Source organism: Epinephelus moara, chromosome 15 (assembly GCF_006386435.1).
Source record: "Epinephelus moara isolate mb chromosome 15, YSFRI_EMoa_1.0, whole genome shotgun sequence".
NCBI lineage: Eukaryota > Metazoa > Chordata > Actinopteri > Perciformes > Serranidae > Epinephelus > Epinephelus moara.
In genome coordinates, this window is record NC_065520.1 from 15239977 (window position 1) to 15264059 (window position 24083).

At 42.6% G+C, this 24083-nt stretch overlaps 1 protein-coding gene across 1 annotated transcript in view; it reads left to right on the top strand.

Annotated features, from left to right (window-relative positions):
* The first annotated feature begins 11799 nt into the window (after nt 1–11799).
* The window catches only part of pudp (pseudouridine 5'-phosphatase), a 46788-nt gene continuing 34504 nt past the window's right edge, over nt 11800–24083 (top strand). Inside the window, exons 1-3 of the mRNA XM_050063639.1 lie at nt 11800–11918; nt 13026–13244; nt 15952–16181. Of these exons, the coding sequence (XP_049919596.1) occupies nt 11849–11918; nt 13026–13244; nt 15952–16181 (519 nt within the window). The 5' untranslated portion in view covers nt 11800–11848. The remainder of the gene's footprint in view (nt 11919–13025; nt 13245–15951; nt 16182–24083) is intronic.

Consider the following 24083-nt stretch of genomic DNA (forward strand, 5'->3'; position numbering starts at 1 on the left):
TCTTCTACACAATGATCATCTGCTGCAGGTAGCTAAATCCAAAGGGGCATAAACATGCTGGTAAATGTCCAAAAGGCTGGCAAGAATTAAAAATCAAGGCAGGCATGATAACAAGGCAAAAGGCATGAACTCTCTCACGGTAGAGTGGAGTTCTGTGGCTTAAGGACAGATACAGTGCAGAATTCTGGGGTTCTGACGAACGAACACATGTGAGGGTCCAAGAAAAAGAGATTGTAAAGCCGTTTGAGATTAATTGCAGCCTGGAAACATGGACAATTATAAAGCAGCAGCCTACAATGTAAAAAGAGGGCAAAAAGGGATCACAAGAAGAAACTGGAACGACAATTCCAGGAAGACGATCCAAGAAGCATGTTGCAAGGTTGAAGAACCTTGACAGATTACAAGGCCCTGTCACCTCTGCCACCTGTCTTCCTTTCGGAGCATGATGTTCGAAGGACTTGCAAGTGCATCAACACCAAGAACGCAGCAGGACCAGATGGTATCAGTGGGCATGTCCTTAAAGATCATGGATAACAATGAAAAGGCCGACCTGAGAGAAACAACCTACTCCTGAGGGCAAGCAAAACTAAGGAGATAGTGGACTTCGGGAAGAAGCAGCAAAGGAACTACACCCCTCTTAATATCAATGGGCTCTTGGTGGAGAAGGTGGGTAGCTTCTAATATCTTGGTGTCTAGATTACTGAGGGCCTCACCTGCATGTTGCATACTGACTCAGTGGTGAGAAAGTCAAGATACAGATTGTTTTACCTAAGACGTCTGAGGAATTTCCGGGCATTCTACTCCACACACTGCCTGGTACAGAAACAGCACCAAACTGCTGCAGGAGTAAGGCCAAGATAATCATTAAAGATCCCAACTACCTAGATAACTACCTTTTCTCCCTGTTGAGGTCAGGAAAAAGGTAGCGGTTGCACCAGGTCAATACTGACAGGGTCAGGAAGAGCTTCTACCCTCAGGACACAAGGATTCGAAATGAAGACCCTGCCGAATCCTCAACCTAACCCCAAAAGATATTTATTTATTAGTAATTACAAAATTTTGAATGTACAAATTGGAGGAACTGACAATTGCATTTCACTTAAATGTGACAAATAAATGGATTGATTGAGGTTTATTTCAGACTGGAAACAGCAACTTAGAAGCGCCAGCAAGGTTTTCTAGGTGTCTGCTCTCAGCATGTTCTGTAGGGCTCAGGGGATCCAGCTGAGTTCCAAATGAATGGGGCGCACCAAGCTGGGCTCAGCGCCAGAAAGGCAGTAGAGTAGATGAGGTAAAAGAAGGAGAAAAAAGAGGAGGGAGTCAAAGAAGAAATAAGATGAAGCGAGATGAAAGAAGAGGAGGGGGCAAGAAAAAAGAAGGTGAAAGAGAGATCTTTGGGGCTGTCCTGTTCTTTAAGTCTCTGTTAATGAGGCGGCGTCTGATGCTAATGGTGTGAAGCTTTACACCTCCCACCACTGATCTTTTCTGTCTGAGTCTTTTCTTTGTTACATTTTCTCTCTACAGAAAAAATAACGTTTGCAACACATGTTTAATTCTCCCATGTTTGAAAGTTTGGCCTTCTGGTTTACCAATCGCATGATATTATCCACTCAGTAATACCTGATAGACATCACACACATGTCAGTAGATGGATGGGTGGATGAATAGTCTGCTTGACGAATTCTCTTCAAAAATTAGGATTTTCCAGCACTTCATGGTAAATATAACTGCTTCACTCGTATACAAACAACTTACTAAAAGTCACTAGCCTTCCAGATAGTCTACCTTAGGAATGCACATTTAGAGCAATTAGAAACTACCAAATGCTGACTTGCATGTGGTGGGTAATAAGCATAATTGGTATAATCACCTATATGGACAATATTTAAGTAATTGCTTGGCCAATTTGGACAATATTGGAGTGGTTAGGGGGTTGTTGAGGATACTGAATCCATTTCTGATATTTTGTAAATTCAAAATGGTCATTTTAAACAGAACTGGTCATATGTAAACTCCTAGGAGGCTGATTTTGATCAATTTTGAGTCCATTTAGAAGTTTAAGAGGATAACAGATCAATTGGCTTGGATGTCATAGGATACTCTCAATTGGGTATTGGAGGTAACAAAGGCAAGTAGCATACAAAACAATCCATCCATCCATCCATCCATCCATCCATCCATCCATCCATCCGGCCGTGTCCAGCCACCCTATGGAGGACACTCATTTCGGCTGCTCGTATCTGCAATCTCATTCTTTCGGTCACTACCCAAAGCTCATGACCATAGATGAAGGTTGGGATGTAGACAGACCAGTAAATCAAAAGCTCTCCCTTACGGCGTCAAACCGCCTGTCCATCTCACACATCAAGATTCACATCATCTGCAAAAGCAAAGATGTAATTCGGAGGTCTCGAAACCAGGCCTCTACCTCCGCCGGCTGCTCACAGTAATGACCCTGGTACCCCGTATTCCGGCATTATCCCCCACAGGACTCCCCATCGGCCAGGATGAAATCAACATTGCTCCTCCTGAATGCAAGGTTTGTTCGGTCAGAACCTCCTTTCCAACGCTCTGAAATAAACTTTCCCAGGGAGACTAAGCAGTGTGATACCTCTTATGTTCTCAATGTGTGTATTGCCCTGTCGTGTCAACCTATTGGTTACATTTTTTCCTTGTCTAACATCTTACATCTTGTGAGTGCTGCGGAGCTTTTTGCAAAAGGTGTATTTTAAAACCTGTAGGACTGTCTGTTCTGCTCATTATTCTGTAGCTGCTGTGACTCAAGAGGAGAGTCAGGGGTCTGTAAGAGTTCAAATCAACAGTGAATACAGTACAGTGGACTGTGGGTTCAGTGAGAAAGGATCTTTCCTGACAAACCTGCCCCAGTGATCTCATACACCAGATCTGCAACAACATTCTGGCAAAGATTTTAATGAATAGCAGTTGCATGGAAAAATAAATCAAATATCTCTGTCAGTAGCCTCAGGATCGCACCTGAGGATGACTGAAACAAATGAATGTGTGGCCTGTTTTGTTTATATACAATCTTTGGTATCAAATCTCGCTGTAGCTAAAGAGATATCGATCAGTCAATCAATCAATCATTCGTCACATGGAATTATCCAAGGTACAACTCCAATAAAATGTGATCCAATCAGCTGCTTTGAAATGTGCTCTGTAATTTAGTCCTGTCTGTGTCTTCTTAATTTGTTGGCTGCTACTTTATAATCGTCCATGTTTCCAGATGGTTCTGGTAGTCCATGGTATTCGACCGCAGCCCGTCAGAACCCGATTGGTCAGACCGGGTTCGGATAACAAATCAGACTTTTTCCTCGGGTTCTGTTCGGGTTCGGCCCACTTGACATGCTGCTGTGTTGTGCTATGGCCTATTCAAGTGCTGGAAAAGGACGCTAGACAAATCTTGCTATCAGGAAGGTTAAACACTGCCGAAAACAGTTCAGGTAACCACGTCAGGTAACAAACTGCATCCGGCTTGGGTCGGGTTCGGACTTAAAAATCAGAAAGTTTGTCAGGATCAGGCCAGGCTTGGTCATAACTGTCTCGGACTCCGGTCGCGTTCGGTCAGGAAAATGTGGCCACGCTCTAGTCCACACATCCCAACCTTAACAAGACAACTGCATGTTCGCGTCTCCTGAAAACGGGCAGCACTGCACTGCAGCCGCCTCTGACCTGTGTATAGCAGCAATCCACTGAAGGAACAGGACAGCACCTCACATTCCCACCATCAAACGCATATTGTAGACCCTCTGTCTGCTTCTCTCCTTTAATTTTTCAACCCAAAATGTGATAATACTTCTTCAGGAGTGCAGTTAGTGACAGTGTTGGCTCTATACTAGTTCCGACAACTTGACGAACCATCACAAAGGGGTGGGGCTTAGCGAAGGGTCAATTACAGTACGTATTTCTGTATGTATCATGTGTTGCGACGGGAACTTACAATATGTCAGTAATGCAGAAAATCTGAGTAAGGTTGGTCTCACTGAACCACTGTGCTCACTCTGTCCATGCTGACTCCAAAAGCCTTCCGCTGTGTAAAACCACTAGTGGCATTATACATGAATGGTTCACTATATTATTAATCAGACATTTACTTGATGCGGTATATAATTCAGTCAAATCATACAATCACGCTACCACTTCAAATTAATGCACCCCTGGGCAGCTCAGAGCACAATTCTGTCTTTCTTAGACCCCTCTACTGAGCGGTACTGACTGAAGGCAGAAAAGCCAACAGATGGGCAAGTCCAAGTCTGGGATGGAGACATTATTAGAAACAGGACCCCAACATTTGTATGTAGGGCTCATGTGGGTCGCAAACGGGCTGAAAAATGGGCCCAAAATTGGTTCAATAATGGCCCCCACATGGAGGGGTTTACCCAAGTGGGCCATACATGTGTCATGCTAGGGGTATCTGGGTACTAAGTGGGTATAGACCCAACATGGGGATCTTATCTTAAAGGGATAGCACACCCAAAAGTGCACCATTATCTACTCACCCATATGCCGAGGGAGGCTCAGGTGAAGTTTTAGAGTCCTCACAACACTTCCGGAGATCCAAGGGGAGAGGGGGTAGCAACACAACTCCACCTAATGGAGGCTGACGGCGCCCCAGATTCAAATGTCCAAAAACACATAATTGAAACCACAAAATATCTCCATACTGCTCGTCCGTAGTGATCCAAGTGTCCTGAAGCCCCGACATGAAAAACATCATTTGAGCTCTGTTTTTAGCCTCATTGTAGCCTGTAGCTCTAACTGCCTCTCTGTGCACCGCGCTCACGTGTGTGCGCTTGCGCGAAACCATGAGACATGGGCACCGCGTTGATGTGTGTTTGTGCGCAAGCGTATGTCGGGGCTTCAGGATCTCCCCTTGGATCTCCGGAAGTGTTGTGAGGACTCTAAAACTTCACCTGACGTTCCATTGGCATATGGGTGAGTAGATAATGGCTGAATTTTCATTTTTGGGTGCACTATCCCTTTAAGCCCACTTGGGTAAAATCAGCCAGGTGGGCAATCAGCATGGTGCCATTGTAGAACCTGTGGAGAATCACATATAGGGTCCGTTTTTCAGCCCATTAACAACACATATGGGCCCCACATAGAAATGTTGGCTGGGCAATGGGGTTGCTCGCCTGGCGCACACCAAAAGTTCCTGCTTGTCTCAAAGACTTTCATTGTGATGACGTCACAGATTTTTCTATTGCTTTTCTCAGCTCGAAGAAAGTTTCTCAAATATAAAACCACCATGGCTCAAAAATTCAAAATAGAATAGAAGATTCATAATCAACCTTGTTTGCAGTTCGAGGTGTCCTTTCAGCAGTTTATAATGGTGTTCTATGGGAAAATGCGTTTTAGGCCTTACTGGATTCTTTGGGCTGCAATACCACAAATGGCCACTGGGACAGTTTTGAGTGCATGTACTAGAGCATTCTTAAGGACACTTCTATAAAACTTAGATAGAAATGATTGTCTGTCTGGTTATAATGACTTCTGTGTGGGTGCAGTCAAACCAACAAGGAGTGTTCCGAATTAATAAGCCCTGGGTGACTAAAGGGTTAAAGAGGGAGCTAAATGAGAAAAAGAGACTGCTCAGGGGGAGTCTCACGAGATAGGGCAATTCAGTGCTTTTAATTGCTTTTGGTGCACGTGAAATTGGCGAAATAAACAACAAAAAAAAAACAAAAGTGTCTTTTAAACCTAACTGGTTTTAAATCAGATACACTTACTTACTTATAAAGATCAAAATACCAAACTGCTTCACATAAATTCACTCTTCCTGTAATCAACCCTCTAATTGAAAATGGAGATGCCTCCAAATAAGCGCCATAATTACCATTATCATTAGTGAGGGGAAGCCACTTCATAAACACTTCAGTCTCAAGTGCTTACAGCCTCCCTCTGAGTAATTTGGTCCAACACGGTAAAATGAGGGTGGAGGAGGTTTTGCTCAGCACTGTATTTATAATGATGACCATCATCATCATCATCCTTATCACCTCCACCATGTTACCATTTACACGTCAACTCAGGTTTATCAGTTCATTCAGGCTGCTGCTGCTAATCCATGTTTCACATCCTTCATTAGAGTCTGATTTGAACAGATTAACACTTCACTTTACACTTCCATCAAACACCCTCAGCTTCAGGTGGTTCCTAAAGTCTGAAACCAAAAGTTTGGTCTGCTGGGGGACCTCCTATGATACACTGAGCCCCTTCTCTCATTCGATTCTATATATCACTAACTCAGCTTCTCCCCTTCCTTTGTGCTCCACTGTCTCACAGGTTCCCTCGGATTGTGGCAACTCCTGAATCATGGTCGTGGTTGTGCTTCTGGCATTGCCGCCCCATAGCAAGAGGGTTCCTGGTTCAAACCCAGGGTGGGGGCTTCGAACCCAGGGCGGGGGAGCCCTTCTTTGCTGATGTTCCCCCCATGTCAGCGTGGTTTTTCTCTGGGTACTCCGGCTTCCTCCCACAGTCCAAAGACATGCAGGTTAATTGGTGACTCTAAATTGACCGTCGGTGTGAATGTGAGTGTGAATGGTTGTGTGTTTCTATAGCCCCATTTCCAGCGAGCAGTACGGTACGGTACGGTTCAGTTTGGTACACTTCTTTACGTTTCCACTGCAAAAAGTTGTGCATAGTACCAATGGAACCGTTCCTAACCGTTACCATTTTTGGAACCTTTCCTGATGGGGCACCTAGCACACAGATCTGGTATTGAGAGATTCTGTTCTGAAAATGTCGGCGTGCAGCCTCTTTCTGTGGACGATAAACAAGGTGCAGACTTCCATCTGTGTCAACGATAATGAGGAAATACAGTGAGTGCTGGACGGAGCAGTGAGTGACAACCCTGCCCACATTTAACGGTATGGTTTGCAGTGGAAACGCTAGGGTCTAGGTACCACGTCTGAAGGGTTACGCTTGGTTCCAAAGGTGCCATACCGAAAGTATTTGGTGGAAACTGAGGCTATGTGTCAGCCCTGTGATAGTCTGGTGACCTGTCCAGGGTGTACCCCGCCTCTCACCCAGTGTCAGCAGGGACAGGCTCCATTTATTACAAGTAAAACAAGCAAACAAGACAACACAAACTCCACAGAGAGGCAGCAGGACCAGCAGTCTCCTTTGCTGCTGGCACAGGAGTTCCTTAACACCTCCTCCATGCCAGGTGAACTGCACCTTGTTAACTAATGCAGCACAGCTGGGCAGGTCTGCAAGGGAGGGAAACGGGACAGCAGCAGAGAACACACACAGACAGCCGTAACACTATAGACAGTATATTACATATAGTAGATATCAGTTGGTACACCCCAAGTTTGGCGCAGGAGGCGAAGGAGAAGGGGTCAGCAAGAAAACCACCTATTTCAACCACATACATCCCCACTTCAAAAAATTCTTTACTATCCCTTTAACGTACTTTTACATACTTCTCACTGATTGAGAGGTTTATTGAAACAATGTTGAAGGTCGTTGGGATACAGGTATAATGGAACCTGCCAGCCAATCAGAAAAGCTTTTTTCAGACAGATTAATGGTTGTTCCTCTGTTTTGCAGAGAAAAGTCATGCCTTTCACTGAGGGCTCAAGGACAGCAGTCTGCACCGAGTACTCTGCTTGATTTTATTCCCCTGGGTGAACAGTATTGATCCTAGTTGCTGAATTAGCATTTCATATCACCTTTCCTCATTTAAAATGGTGATTGCTGATATCTCACCCAGGACAAATGGTTGGCTGGGGAATTGCAGCTGAGGGCGATACCGATCAGCCACATAGAGTTAACGAGCTTATCATCACAATGTAAATAGCGGTGTGTGTGTGTGTTGATTGCTTTAGGGCCCGTCCCTCCTGTGGAAGTGTCACGGTTAGTAATCAAAGGATAAACTGGAGGAGAATTAGAAATGACTGTATCGTCTGTGGAGGAGACAGTGTCATCTTTAAAGGATGATCATCCTCGGCTGTTTGTCATATTGTAAGAAGAGTGGATTCATGAGCTGGGCCTGTGATGGTGTAGTAATAACTCAGAATGCAGTTATTGATCCCTGTCTACCACATCAAAGTGAATTAATTTACCAAGCGTATACGCTGGTCGATGAGTCTATCTACATTCGAAGTGAGAATGGTAATAACAGGAGCTTCACGAATGGATATGATTAGTAATGTTTAACCAATAAACATTATAGAGGGCTGACACTGATGCCATTGATAGCTGATATTTTGTACCGATATTCAATATCCATACACTTCCATTACACAGATATCCCCTGTACGGCTGTAGAGAACCATAACAGTGTTGAATCCAACAGTCCAGCTGCAACCAGTCGGCTAGTTCTTCTCATTTGTAAGGATGAAGCTCATGGGACTTTGACAACCCAGTCTACATGTGATTTTCTTGGACTTAAAGAACTCTTATGACCGTGAACCCTTGGGGTGTGTTGTGGAGGGTACTATGAGAATACAGGGTGTCAGGGGCCATTTCGATGAGACACAAGTCCACTGACGAAAGAGTTGTGTCCATATTCTTTCTTACTTTGTCCATCCATCCCTTTTCAGCCGCTTATCCAGCACCCCAGACGTCCCTCTTCCCAGTGATTCTTTCCAGCTCCTCCTGGGGGACCCCAAGGCGTTCCTAGGCCAGACAAGATATGTAATCCCTCCAGCGTGTTCTGGGTCTGCCCCTGGGCCTCCTACCAGTGGATCATGCCCGGAACACCTCTAACAGGAGGCGGCCAGGAGGATCCTGATCAGATGCCCGAACCACCTCAACTGACCCCTTTCGACGTGAAGGAGCAGCGGCTCTACTCCAACCTCCCTCTGGATGTCCGAACTCCTCACCCTATCTCTAAGGTTGAACCCAGACGCCCTTCAGAGGAAACTCATTTCGGCCACTTGTATCCGCGATCTCATTCTTTCCGTCACTACCCAGAACTCATGACCATAGGTGAGGGTTGGGACGGAGATGGATCAGTACATCGAAAGCTTTGCCTTCTGGCTCAGCTCCCTCTTCACCAAGACAGTTTGCCAATCCATCTCATCATCCATTCTACCCTCACTTGAGAGACTGGAGGAAGATTGGAGCGGCATAGAATCCACATTGCTTGAAGTCCAGTGTCCACTTTCCACAGTCAGTGATGATTTGGGGTGCCACGTCATCTGCTGGTGTCTAGAGTCTAAAGTCAATGCAGCTGTCTACCCGAGATTTTAGGGGACTTTATGCTTCCGTCTGCTGACTTTTCCTGCAGGACTTGGCGCCTGCCACAGTGCCAAACTGCCAACTGGTTTGCTGACCATGGTGTTGCTGTGCTTGAGAATATGTGGTATTGTCAAGAGGAAGACCAGAGACACCAGACCCACGAGTATAGACGAGCTGAAGGCTGCTATCAAAGCAACCTGGGCCTCCATAACACCTCAGCAGTGCCACAGGCTGATTGCCTCCATGCCGTGCTTGTGATGCAGTGAGTCATGCAAACGGAGCCCCGCCCAAGTAGCAAGTGCACAAATGAGCATATCCTTGGTTGGTCCCCGGCAATGTCGCCAACATTTCATAGGGCCAACTTAGAGCTGTCCACTTGTGATCCGTTTTGAAGAGGAGCTTTGTGTTAAAATCTAGTTTTATCACCTTCATTGTTTCAACAAGTCTGGGTACATGGTGGACAAAGCTACATAAGGGAAATATAAAGGGGGATTTTAAGGTTTAAATCAAGTAAACTGTGACTCATCCATCATATCAGAGATGGACGACACTGACTGCTGATGTCGGAGTTGTAATGAAAAGCTGGAAGGATGTTTGGATATGGATCTCAGTGTAATAATTAGGCAGCAAACATGAAGCTTTGAATACAAGCATCCCAAGTCTAATTGTAGCATGTCTCTGCAGCAATCCCACTCCAGAGGGAGATGTGAGAACGAACTCGCTGCGTTTCTGGCTGTGATTTTCACCACTCCACTATTTATATCTACAGACACACTGTCTCAGTCAGACAGCAAAGTGTCGCTCCGGGCTAGCTTCATAGCGATCTCCTGCTACTTCTTCCAGACTGTCATCTTTTGGTTGTTGTGTTGATTTGTGGGATTGGAAGCATCATCAGGCTTAGTGCTGTTTCCTCCGCACGTATGATCCTGCTGGAACTGAATAAAAATACTCAACTTTTTCCCTCTTGTCAGAGTTGTTCTATTTACACAAAACAAAAAAATACAAATGCTCCATCAGAAAATTGTACTTTCCCTCAGTGCCACGACATGAACACATAAGTTTCTCGTTGCTACTTTGTGCTCCGAGCTCTCAGTCAGTCTGAGCAATTCCCTAAACTACGCAATTTGGCACAAAGCACACTCGACGGAACTCAAAGCCTCCATTTCACTCTCACCGTCCCCCAATTAGACCTGGAATCCATAAGCTCATTAGATTGTCCAGGTTACAGGGTTCTCTCATTCCCCTGACATATCTTCCGCACTAACAAGACAAACTCTGTTAACACGGAGCTTCCAATTATTCAGAAAAATGTGGCAGTGCCGCTAACAATGCAGTGAGCAGCCTTTTGTTAGTAATTTGCCGCAGCCCATCTCGGTGACACGCTCTGGAGAATGGAGATGTGAGAAACTGAGTTTTAACTTAATAAAAACATTTGTTATACGGCATGTAGAGGAGCAGCATCTATAGGGCTGCTCTGTGTGTCTCATGGAGGCCGTGATTTTATGAGACTGATATCACTGACTGCCTATCATTTGTCCCTTTTTGGGAATGGCACCCCACGAGGTGATTTAATGTACATGAAGTCACAGTGTTTAACATAATCAATAGTTATTATCAATAATTATTAATTATTTGTAATAGCCATTATGATACTTTGATCGGAGGGGTGTTATGACGTCAGGCCCCGACAATATAGTACACACATTTAAAGCATTGTTCCTGTTAGTCTATCCACAGTGATTTTACAGGCCTATATTTTTATAAAAGAGAGATATAAGAGGTCAAAATCAATATGAATAAGTATATTTGGAGTGTTTTACCCAAGCTGTAGTTTCACATTTGTACACAGCTACTGCACACAGCATGCAATGCAGTGACCCTGAGAAACCTGAGAACTGCACAAAATGAAACAAAACAAAACATAACGTAACATAACAACAACAAAAAAAAAACACAAAACAACAAAAAAAAACACAAAACAAAACATAACATAAAATAAAAACAACAAAACAAAACATAACATAAAATAAAAACAAAAAAATAACACAAAACAACAAAACAAAACAACAAAGAAACACAAAACAAAACAATAACAACAAAAAATTACACAAAACAACAAAACATAACATAAAATAACAACAACAAAAAATTACACAAAACAACAAAACATAACATAAAATAACAACAANCAAAACAAATCATAACACAACAAAAAAAACACTAACACAAAAAAACACAAAACAAAACATAACGAAACAAAACAGCAAAACAAAAGAAAAACAAAAAAGAAACACACAAAAACAACACAAAACAAAACCATAGACTGTATAAGGACAAAACATGACAAAACGAATGCATGTGTACTTCATTTCCCACATGCCATTGCGCTGGGACAACTAGAAAGCATCCCTGAGGAGGCTGAAACTCGATTTCAGACTAAAATATTTCCCTCGTGGTTAGGTTGATTCGGACCAGTGTTTGCAAAGAAGGTGTAAAAATCTTCTTCCGGTCTGTCACCTGAACATGACAGGACACTATCAGCTTTTTAAAAGCAAGAACACACACACCGGGTTACTTTATCTTCGTCCCTCTCACTTCATCTCCAACGCGGAACAGTTGACAGGGAGCTCGCGAGTCCAACATGTCAGCGCCAGGTAGCACCTACCAACCCGTGAGCCATGTCATTTTCGACATGGACGGATTGTTATTAGGTATTGAAACGTGCTGTGTGTGTCATATCCTGTAGTTCTGTTTAATATTTCACACGAGTTCCTGCGCTAAAGCTGCGGTGAGACTGAAACCCATTCATTCACGGTTAACAGCTGAGCTGCAGAGAAAACAGTACATCATGTGTTTTTTTGCACATGTCCAGAATAACACGTCAAACTGAGCTTGACCTCATATTTCCTTCTTCTAAAAAGTCTACGGCTGAATTCGGCATACATGTAAACTATCGGTTTGTGCAGCAATTGAACTTTTACTATCCCTGAACGTGGTTGACGTCTATTTCCATGCGACGGTGACCAACTTTTAAAAGCTGATGTTTTATAGACAGCTTGAAATTTTATTAATCACACATATGCCGAATTAAATATATGCATCTGCTGAACAGATTTAACTTGATACCTGTGTTGCTTGATGGTTTAATATCCACCGCTAGAGCCGGCAGCTACAAATAACCTTATATTTGAATGATGTTTGGTACTGTACCAAAGCTACCTGTGGGAATAGGGGAGACTGGGGTCAGTTGGTACACCTTTCACTCTTTTGCATTTTTCTGTGGAATAATTGATGTTAGAATATTCTAACCAGCTGCAAATGGAAGGTTAAGGTCTCAGCTTTAAGAAATAACTATTAATAATAATTTGTGATTTAAGTCATGTTGTGCGTTTGTGCCAAAATGTCCCATCCTGGGGTTTGATGACACTGTTAAAATGCTGTGGTTACAAAAAATGAAGCAACCGCAAAGCATGAACATTTAGAGCATTTATTCATTGTAAAACCATAAATATAGCCGATATATTTAGATATAGGGCTTTTTTAAAATTATTATTATCAGGTGTATTCTTATTTTTTAAACATATATACAGCTTATGAATTTAGATCTGGGCCTTTTTTTTTAAATTATTAGGCATATTCTCTTTAAAACAAAACCAATGTATAGCTTATGAATTTTCCAATATCTCTATCGAACACCTTCAAAGGACCAGAAAATACCTATTTTTCGGCAGCGTACCAAAGGTTTCATCCATATTCACCCTTAACTGACATTTAATTGAGCGCTATTCATCTCCCTTTTTTGCATTTTCACATTTCAGACACAGAGCGACTGTACACAGTGTCCTTCCAGGAAATATGTGACCGCTTTGGAAAGCGGTACACTTGGGACGTGAAGTCATCAGTGATGGGTAAAAAGGCTCTGGATGCCGCCCAAATGATTCGCGATGCTCTGGAGCTTCCCATGACAGCTGAAGAACTCCTGGCTGAAAGCAGAGAAATACAAGAAAGGATCTTTCCCTCTGCCAAGCTCATGCCAGGTACGTCTGATTTATGTCATCTGACCTCCACTGCCATATTTCAGGCCTTTCCCTGAAGAATACCAAAATATAAAGCAGTGAAATGCAACTGATTTGTTTTTAGCTCGACAGCGGCCTATCATTAGCTCTTGTGTGGGCTGCTGTCCCATTTATTCTAAATGTAGGAGTGCTGCTGCTTCTATTTTATGCAGCTGCGCAACTGTTGGCATGTGTGCTTTCCATCTGCAACTGCAAATGTATACTCTGCTGGATTTACGTAAAAGGAATGTATTGAGTCACATAAAAGTGTTCCCTCTCAGTCATCATTTATGACCCACTAGAAATGTATGTAGCCGGGTCTTTATCTGCAGAGACTCTGCCCTCTGTTGTGCTGTGGTCCACATGTTAGTGGCACAGTGACTTTAAAAAGCGACCAGGTGAAAGACTGTAAGCAGCACACATTCAAGAGAAACCTACAAGAAACCTCGGATTTGCTTTCACTTTTAACACCAACACCGTTATCGCTTAGTTTCCCCGAAACAATCATTATGCTGGTGATAGCCGTGGGCGCAGGTGTTATGTTTTCAGGTTGTCCGTCTGTCTTCGTCCATGCCATTCTTGTGATGTTCTTCAAATTTGGCACAAACATCCACTTGGAGTCAAGAATTAACTGATTAGAATTTAATGGTCAAAGGTCAAGGTCACTTTGACCTTGTATCCACTTCATTTTGTGAACTCGGTCTCTCCATAACACGTTGAGGGAATTTTTTTGTTTGGTACAAACGTCCACCTTGACTCAAAAATGAACTGATTTGTGGTTGAAGGTCAAAGGTCAAGGTCACAGTAACCTCACAAAACATGTTTTTGGCCATAACTTCAGAATTTATACACTAATTATGACTTAATTTCACACACATCTCTAATAAGATAAAATGATGACATTATTTATCCAAATGGTCAAAGGTCAGCTTCACTGTGACATCATAAAAACACTTTTCTAGTCATTACTCAACACGTTGTGTCCACGTTTTCAGAGACATGGATATAAACTGCAACTTGACTGGTTTGCATACTACTGTGAGCTGATAATTCTAGTATTCTGTATTCTTGTGACAGTTTCCATTTTAACTTTAAACACTTTGCTTCCTGGTAGTGATGTCCAAATGAAGCTTCATGAAGCACCAGTTGTATTTGCTGAACCCACTAGATGGCGCTCTTGGTGTAATGAAAAAGGCTCAAGGGACGGCAATGCAGTTTGGTTTCAACCCTTTGTTGACCAAAGAGTGCCAGAGTGGACCCAAAAAATAAAGAAAATGGTTCATGAAGCTTCATTTGACCATCACTAGTTGAAACCAAACTGCATTGCCATCCCTTGAGCCTTTGTCATTACACCAAGAGCGCCATCTTGTGGGTTCAGCAAATACAACTGGTGCTTCATGAAGCTTCATTTGGCCATCACTAATAATCCTTAAGACCTGTTGTAACTGGAATTATGAGCATTTGAAATTGGCTCAGACAGAAAAGCTCATCTAATGAATGAGTCCGTCTGTGTTATATAAGGATGATGAGTCAGCAGGGGCTGCAGCCTTTCATAATTAAATTTATCAATGAATGCCTGGATTTCATCATCAGAATGTCGTGTCATCATTGAATTAAAAAGAGGGACAATTCATTTGTGCTATTAATGCTATTGAACTGAGCTAGCATTCACCTCACATGAGAATTCGGTGGTCAGAGGTCAAGGTCACTATGATCTTGTGTCCGTCTCATTTTTATGAATGCGACATTTCAAGAAGGAGTTGAGGGAATTTCCTCAAATTTGGCACAAACGTCCATTTGGATGCAAGGATAAAGTGATTGGAATGTGGTGGTCAAAAGTCAAGGTCACTGTGACCTCTCAAAATGTGTTTGGCCATCACTCAAGAATTTACATGTTAATCATGACAAAAGTTTACGTAAATGTTCAATAGAATAAGATGACTTGATTGCTCTGTCGTGTGAAAATATCAATGAGCTAGTCTGCCTGAGCAACTGGTTCAAAGAAAAGTAGACTACATGAAGTGGTTGACTGGAGTCATGTCACACAAGTTCACACTGTTTCAAGCAATCTTGTTCAGAGTGTGAAAAGGCACTGCTCCACTTTGTCTCTTTGAAAGAAACTATGGTATTTCTTTAATAGGCCTACACGCTGTAGCATTTATTTGGCTGAGATGTTACTTTGCAAAGAATTTACAGGCAAGCTGTTTACATTCACTTTGTAGCAGATGCTACTTTGTAACTGCTCTTTATATGGGTGTCTGCTAATTAACTCTGCGATTTATTATGGATGTTGTGGGCAATGCCAAGCACTCCCTAAGACTTTCCTGCTTGACAAATTAAGATATGATAATTCTAATTCAGAAATCATTAAAAACAGGATGTTAAAATAAAGCTAAGAAAAAGTTTGCATTTCTTTATTCCAACACCACACATACATTTGTTTGATCTCTCCCCAAATACACAAGTAAATACTAGTAATAGTTGTTTAATCACGATTAATCACGGCCTGTTATTGTAATTAAGTTGAGTAAATGTTTTTAATTGACTAACAGCACTAATAAAGATATATCACTAGCTGTGGTCGAGAAAGGAGCTCCATATCAACAGGGATTTTTATTAAAAACATTTGTCTTGTAAAGTCATACATTACTCCAACCTTAAGTCTCATTTTCAACATGTACACCACTAGGTGTGGAGAAACTGGTGCACCATCTACGGAAGCACAATATCCCCATCGCAGTGGCCACCAGCTCAGCCGGTGTGACGTTTAAGCTGAAGACGAGCCAACACAAAGACTTCTTCGGTCTGTTTGACCACATTGTTCTGGGCGATGATCCCGAGGTGAAGAACCACAAACCTAACCCTGACTCTTTCCTGGTCTGTGCCAGCAGATTCAACCCTCCAGCCTCTCCAGAGAAGGTAATTACGACAGATTACACACGTAGCACATTTCCATCCGTCTGTCCATCCGTCCCTCCCATTCTCGTGAGGGACTTTCTTTAAGTTTGGCACAAACATTGGTTGAATTTGCAATGAACTGATTGCATTCAGTGGTCAAAGGTCAAGATCACTGTGACCTTGTCTCTCTCATTCTCGTAAACACAATATTTCCATAGCACCTTGAAGGAATTTCTTCACATTTGGCACAAACGTCCACTTGGACTCAACGATGACCTGATCAGGTTGTGGGTGTTAAAGGTCAAATGTCACTGTCACTGCGACCATGGGCTTGTCTCATTCTTGTGAGGGAATTTCTTCAAGTTTGGCACAAACATTGGTTGAATTCGCAATGAACTGATTACATTCAGTGGTCAATGGTCAAGATCACTGTGACCTTGTCTGTCTCATTCTCGTAAACACAATATTTCCAGTACTTCTTGAAGGAATTTCTTCAAATTTGGCACAAACGTCCACTTTGACTCAATGATAACCTGATTAGGTTTTGAATGTGAAATGTCAAACACCACTGTCACTGTGACCATGGGCTTGTCTCATTCTTGTGAGGGAATTTCTTCAAGTTTGGCACAAACATTGATTGAATTCACAATGAACTGATTACATTCAGTGGTCAAAGGTCCACATCACTGTGACCTTGTCTGTCTCATTCTTGTAAACGCAATATTTCCAGAACTTCTTGAAGGAATTTCCTCAAAAGTGGCACAAACGTCCACTTGGACTCAATGATAACCTGATTAGGTTTTGAATATGAAAGGTCAAACACCACTGTCACTGCGACCATGGGCTTGTCTCATTCTTGTGAGGGAATTTCTTCAAATTTGGCACAAACGTCCACATATGGATGAATGATAACCTGATTAGGTTTTGAATGTTAAAGGTCAACCGTCACTGTCACTGTGACCATGGGCTTGTCTCATTCTTGTGAAAGTGATATCAAGGCTTCCTTGACGGAGTTTCCTCAAATTTGGCACCAGCACCCACTTGTACTCAAGGATGAACTGATTAAAAGTCAAAAATGTCAGATACTGAATTCGGTGACACAAATCTTGCGTACTCACCTTGAAACTGTGCTGATTGTATAGATCTTTTGTGCTGTGTGGTTTGTTTGAAGCATCCATATTTTAGAAAATGCAGCTTATTTGAAGCAATGTCATCTCATGTCTGGACAGACATGGATGTAAACTGTAACTGCACCTTGACTGGTTCATGAAGGCATACAACCATGAGGAGGCAATTTTAGTTTAAAGCATAGTGATATTGAAGTGCTGCAAAATGTATTGAGTCAACTGGAAACTGAGAGTGGAGATAACTCTGCAGATGTAGTTGAGGCAGTTCAAATTGAGGTGAAGATGTTTCCACTTTAGAAAGTCTGAACTTTTTTTTATCAGTGTACGTAATAAAATGTGACTGTGTGTCATCTCGCCATTTTAAGACACCACTGCTTGTCTGATCGAAATTTTAGACAAGCTTTTCCGACCACAGAGTGCTTCCAGCGGAGCAGTGATAGAGTGTTGGACTTTGAATAGATCTGTAATCTCTATGGTTACTTTGACCTTTCATATTGTACAAAACATCACAGACCATCAGGGTCTAGTTCTGCATTTATTCCAATTATGGGTGAGCGATACTCACTATACTTGACGTTCTGTGGCTTCTTCCATGTGGGATGTAATGACTTTATGGCGAACATCCAGTTTACATTGTCATGCCTTTTTTTAAATTTTTTTTAATTTTTTTTTAAAGCCACCAGCATGAGGCTCGCTTTGGCATATTGATTCTCTCGTTCTCTCCTATGGCTCTTTCTCTCTATGGGAAAGACAAGTAGTTATCAGTAGTTTATTTAGTAGTTTAGTATTTTAGTCGACAGTAGGAGGAGATTTCACAATATCAAGATATATATTGTGTATCACATTATAGCCTAAAAATATTGCAATATTAGAAGATGAAGATGGACTGATCTCCAAAAGGTGAAGTTATTTTTGTTTTGTACAATCTTAGAGTGAAAACAAGGAAAGGAGCAACATGCAAAAGTTTGGGCACTCAAAGACATTTGAGCTCTCAGACAACTTTTACCAGGGTCTCAGACCTTAATTAGCCTGTTAGGACTCTTGTTAGGCTTGTTCACAGTCATCATTAGGAAAGGCCAGGTGATGCAAATTTCAAAGCTTTATAAATACTCTGACTCCTGAAACCTTGTCCCCACACTCAGCAGCTCCTCCAAACAGCTGCCTAGGACTCTGGAAACTAAAATAACCGATGCCCACAAAGCAGGAGAAGACTTTAAGAAGGTGGCAAAGTGTTTTCGGGTAGCTGTTACCTCAGTTCGTAATTTCATTAAGAAACGGCAGTTAACAGGAACTGTGGAGGTCAAGTTGAGGTCTGGAAGACCAGGAAACCTTTCGGAGAGAGCTGCTTGTATGATTGTTAGAAAGGCAAATCAAAGCCCCCGTTTGCCTGCAAAAGACCTGCAGGAAGATAGCAGACTCTGGAGTGGTGGTGCACTGTTCTACTGTGCAGACACACCTGTACAAACCTTTCTTGTGTCCTCAACACAAAATTCAGCATCAGACGTTTGCAAAGGAACATCGAAACAAGCCTTGTGCTTTTTGCGAACAAGTCCTATACACTGCTGAAGTTAAAACAGAACTTTTTGGACACAATGAGCAAAGGTATGTTTGGAGAAAACAGGGTGCAGAATTTCACGAAAAGAACACCTGTCCCAACTGTTAAACACGGTGGTGGATCGATCATGCTTTGGGCTTGTGTTGCAGCCAGTGGCACGGGGAACCTTTCACAGGTAGAGGGAAGAAAAGATTCAGTTAAATTCCAGCAAATTCTGGAAGCAAACATCATAGCATCTGTAAAAAAAAAGCTGAAGGTGAAGAGAGGATGGCTTCTACAACAGGACGGTAAATACATACATCTAGTGATAGTACCAGGGGTCATGATACTGATACCAGCACAATATCCGGTCTAAGGGTGGTCTCCACGATGTCTTTCCAGGTCCAGCCTTATCTGCTAGTCACTTGCTGTTCCCAAGAGGCCTGCCTGGACTTTTGTTTTGGTGTTTGGGTGTTCTCCTGCTCTCACAAAAGTAATGCTGTGTCTTGCTGGTCAGAGGTGTTTGGCCTGGTCTATGGTGCTGCACATGGACTCAGCGTTTACCTTCAGCACTTGGCTGTGGCACCAGCGGTAGTGACCCTCCCCAAGGGCTTTAGGACAGCTGCTGAGGATGTATTCCAGTGTTCCTCATCCCTAGCAGAAGAGATTAGTCGTATAGCGACTTGAAGAGAAAATTGATGTGGAAGGGTTCGGCTTTCCACATTTCGGACCATGTGATCCTTCCTTCTACAGTCTGTTCCCATTTGGTCCATGCACCCTGTTGTCGCAGTCCCACCATCTGGCTTTCACGTAGCTCCTTGACCCCAGCTCTCACCTCTTTCTGGACTAGGCCCTGCCTCTCTTTACCCTCGGCTTTGTTGTAGTGGGTTGTTGGACTGCTGTCGAGTCCTGCTCGACAGATTGCCACAGCTCCCACCAGCACTTTGTGGCGCAAATGTGATTCCACCTGCTCAACTGCCTCGTGTGCTCTCCACCTCCATTTAGTCGTCACTTCAGTCCTGACCTGGGAGACTCTTGGGTCAGTGGATTCTCTGTATTGCAGCACCTCTTTCGCTTGGCCTACCATAAACTTCTCGCTAAGGCTATTCAAAGGGAGTGTTAGCTTGTTTCCACTGCCGTAGTAAGCGATGCTGCTCGGGCATCTTGGCAATCCCAGCCACCTTCGAAGGTGACTCTCAAAGCCCTCCACAGTGGACAGTGTGAATTTGTATACCAACAATGGCCACAAGAACCCTGGGTAGGATGCCGTGTTGGTATATCCAGGCTTTGAACTGCGTATACTAATTTCCTTTCCAGTGATCCCAAACACACCTCAACATCCTCAATGGACTACCTCCAGAGGTGCAAGCTGAAGGTTTTGCCATGGCCTTCACATTCCCCCGACCTATGCATCATTAAAATCTGTGGATAAACCTCAAATGAACAGTGCATGGGATAGTTCATCACCAGATACAGTCGTCAAGTCTGCTCATTATAAACAAATTTTGACTCGCCACTTTCTCAGAGTACCTTGAAAATCTTGGTCGATGTGCTTTTTAATTCATTATATTTATGTCTTTCAAATGTCATTGCTTTTTTTACTCTGCCGTCGGTTTGCCTAATGCACTGAAAAAACACAGTGATTGGAGCTCTGATGAACTACAAGCTGTCAGTCATCTCCACCTGCTGCCTAGCTCCTCCACCTTAATTACAGCTCACATACAGCTGCAGTCTCATTACTACTCACTGACTAACTGCTGTCCCCTTCGTTCGTCGAACTGTGTTCACAGAGAATGATTTCTGGAATTGTTCCTGAACACATGCAGTGATTTTCAGTACAGAATCATGCCTGTTTTAATGCAGTGCCACTTGAGGGCCCAGATCACGAGAATTCAGTATTGACCTTTGGCCTTGTCCCTTGCGCACGGAGATTTCTCCAGATTCTTGAATCTTTTGATGATGTTATGTGCCGTTGAAGGGGGGATATTCTTTGCAATTTTACATTGAGGAATATTTCTCTGAAATTCTTAAATTTTTAGACGCAGTTTTTTGCAGGTTGGTGAATCTCTGCCCATCTTTACTTCTGAGAAACTCTGCCTCTCCTCCTTTCAGACCCAGTCATGTTACTGACCTGTTGCCAATTAACCCAGCTACAGTTCGACTAGGCCCTTTAATTGGACTACTGTCCTTGTCCCAGTATACAAGCATGGTGGGGGGCTATGATTTAATGACCAAAGTATGTCCAGCTCCGCTACGATAGGTGGCGATATGCCCCCTTACAGCTTGTTAGTATTGGACCTTTTTCCAGTTGACCTATTATGTCACTGGCCAAACAATCGAGATTCAAGCTATCCCTTGATAAGTCTTGATAAGACAGACGACATGCCGTATGCTTCTGGTTGCCATGTTGTTACCGGCCTCTTCTTCTGTTACACATTTAATGCTATTGGACTTCTTGGTCAAAGCCTTGGCCGGAAACTGTGGAGCATGTGCAAAGCGCTGAGACTAATTTGGGTCTGATTTACTGTATCAATGCAGGAGTAGTTCAACTCCCAGTCACATTGAGTGCGTTTACATGGACAGTTTAATTCCCTTTTCATTCAGAATGAAAGTTCATTCCTATTAAAGTGATCTTGTAAACACCTAATTCGGAATGAAAATGTCCAATTCCGATTCAAAATTCAATCCGATTAAAGATGCTGGAATATTCCATTTCTAATTCCTAATGAAAGAATTTCTCGCACTTGTATACACTCATTCCTCTTTAAGTTCATTCCGTCATTCCGGTCTTTCTGCGCATGCTCGTTTCCTTGCCCTTCTGGCGCAATGACATATATAGCGCGCGCGACTGGTATGCGGCAACGGGCTGAGATAGAGCAGTCGGACTCGTTGCACTAACCGGTTTCCATTCACCACAGCACGGTCTTCTACCTCCCTTCTTCGACCTTCTACCTCCCTTCTCCTCCTCAACAGATGAAGCATTAGCAGAACAAGGTTGTTGTCGTACTGCTGCTTCAAGAATATAAGCAAAACAAGCCCGAAAAAGGCACTAAGAACGGCGTCGTCATGCATCTTGTTATCTGGAGCAAGGACTACAGTGTTTTCTTCCAGTAAATGTAAACATGTAACATCCGCCCCGCCCCCTATCCAATCAGAAACCTTCCCTGCCCCAAACCTTGCGTGAACCCGAATAAAGGCGATTAAACTGATCTCCTGTGTAAACCCTCATTCGGAATAAATATTTCCCATGTAGACTACCTGGAAAAACTTTAATTCCCAATGATTTCATTCAGATTTATTTCATTCCGAATGAGAAGCCATCATGTAACCGCACCCATTATCTGGGTGTGGTAGGCCGACTTTGGTAAGATTTCAGTCGGACTAACACGTTTACATGTATTAAAAGTCTGATTTTAGTCGGAGAAACACAATAAATCGATTTTCCCTAATGTCAGGTAAACATACTGAGTGTGAATACTCAGAACAATAGGCTCAGAATCTGAGATACATCGCAACTATTTTTTGAAAATTTCACTTACTCCCGCAATTTCATTGCAAAAAACGCCCATAAACATTGGAAAAGCTGCCGTAAAATCAGGCTTTGTAGGCCATGGCATTCCAATAAACAGCCCGTGAAATCCTGGAGGGACTGATTGGTCAATGTCTTCAAAAATACTGGGATATTTACATTTACATTTTTCAAAATAATCGAAATAATATATTCGACCTTTACCATGCTTATTATGACCATTTTTTGTTAAAGGTGTTAATTCATCTCTGTTTATTACTGAGGTCACACTTGGTGTTGTACTGGACTGCATTATATTAAAATGTGATGTAGAGCTACTATATGCCAACAGCATGTCAAACAGTATGTGCTATATTTAGTGGTATTTAGCTGCCTGTTTGTCAGCCAATGGCTTTTTATTTGTACCTAATGTGTTCCATTTGCAGTAAGGCAGGCAGGGTGTGATGTCGCCGCTCTCTGCACTGACAGACACACACTTTTACTGTGGCACTTTGATCAAAAGTGGTGAGCTTTCAGGGTTCACGGGCTGTTTAAGATATATTTTCAGACACTCTGGAAGCCTTTCGCAGTGTTGAGTCAGTCTAAAATAGCTGCCAAATATCTCACTAAGAGACACCAAATAGCAGTGTGAGGCCTGACCTACTTTCATGAAAAGTAGACCACATGTAAAAATGGAAGTATTATGCTAATTTGGACAAATCTACTGTTGATCTTTGTTCAGTGCATGACTTGACTAATGAATATGTAATTGAATGACATGCTTGGCTTTGTTAATACAATTTCATTCTGTTTGAAACTCTTCATTATGCACAGTTCTGGTGTCTTTTTAGGAACGTGCTGCATGTGATGAACGTTATCAGCTATAAATCATAATCATCGTATCTGGTAATGATTTATATCGATTTTTAAAAATGAATATTACAGAGCCGAAGTGAATCTGGAACATTCAAATTTATTCAGGCGATAGACAACCTGTTGACATGCAGTAGCTGTTGTAATAGCAGAACAGAGAGGACGGATGTGCAGGCTTATTTTAGACAGTGGAGATTACAGCTAAAATGTTGAAAAAGGACTTAAGAGCTTGGATGAATATCTTCAGAGAGAGAAACAGTTGCCATGATGCAATTAACAGTGCTGCTGTGCTGGTTAATTCACGGGAGATGTCGTTTTTTAGAAGCTAAAAAATGAATCTTACGTATCTTGAAATATGGATGGATACCCAGCACTCGACAGTGCGAGCGTTTCACTCGCATTTGCGACTGAAAATAAGTGTGTGCGAACTGTAAAAAATATTTAGGGACACTTGTGCGCATAAAAAAAATCAGCCGAAGCAGCCTATATTTTTGTCAATAAAAAAATATGATAATCTAACCGCAAATGTTGGAGGAACTCCAGCCGCCTTCCCTCTTCCCCGTGTGACACAATGAATATAAGTCCCACTGTCGGCAGCGTGGAAATAAGTCAAAGTGTGGAGGAGATGGACCGGGTTAAGCGGCGGACCTCCGGGGAAGCCTGCTCCGTTCTCCCCGCAGTTAGGGACCGCTCGCCACGGTACCGCTGCTGGGCAGGGTGGAAATAAGTCCTGCAGAGTTTCAGAGGACCTGGAGAATGTTTTAGGATAGTAATAACATTATATAAGATAATCATATTGCAAAGTAATATATATAAGATAATAACATTAAAGACAAAATTAAATTGCAATACTTTTTCAAAACTTGATGATTTTACCTTTC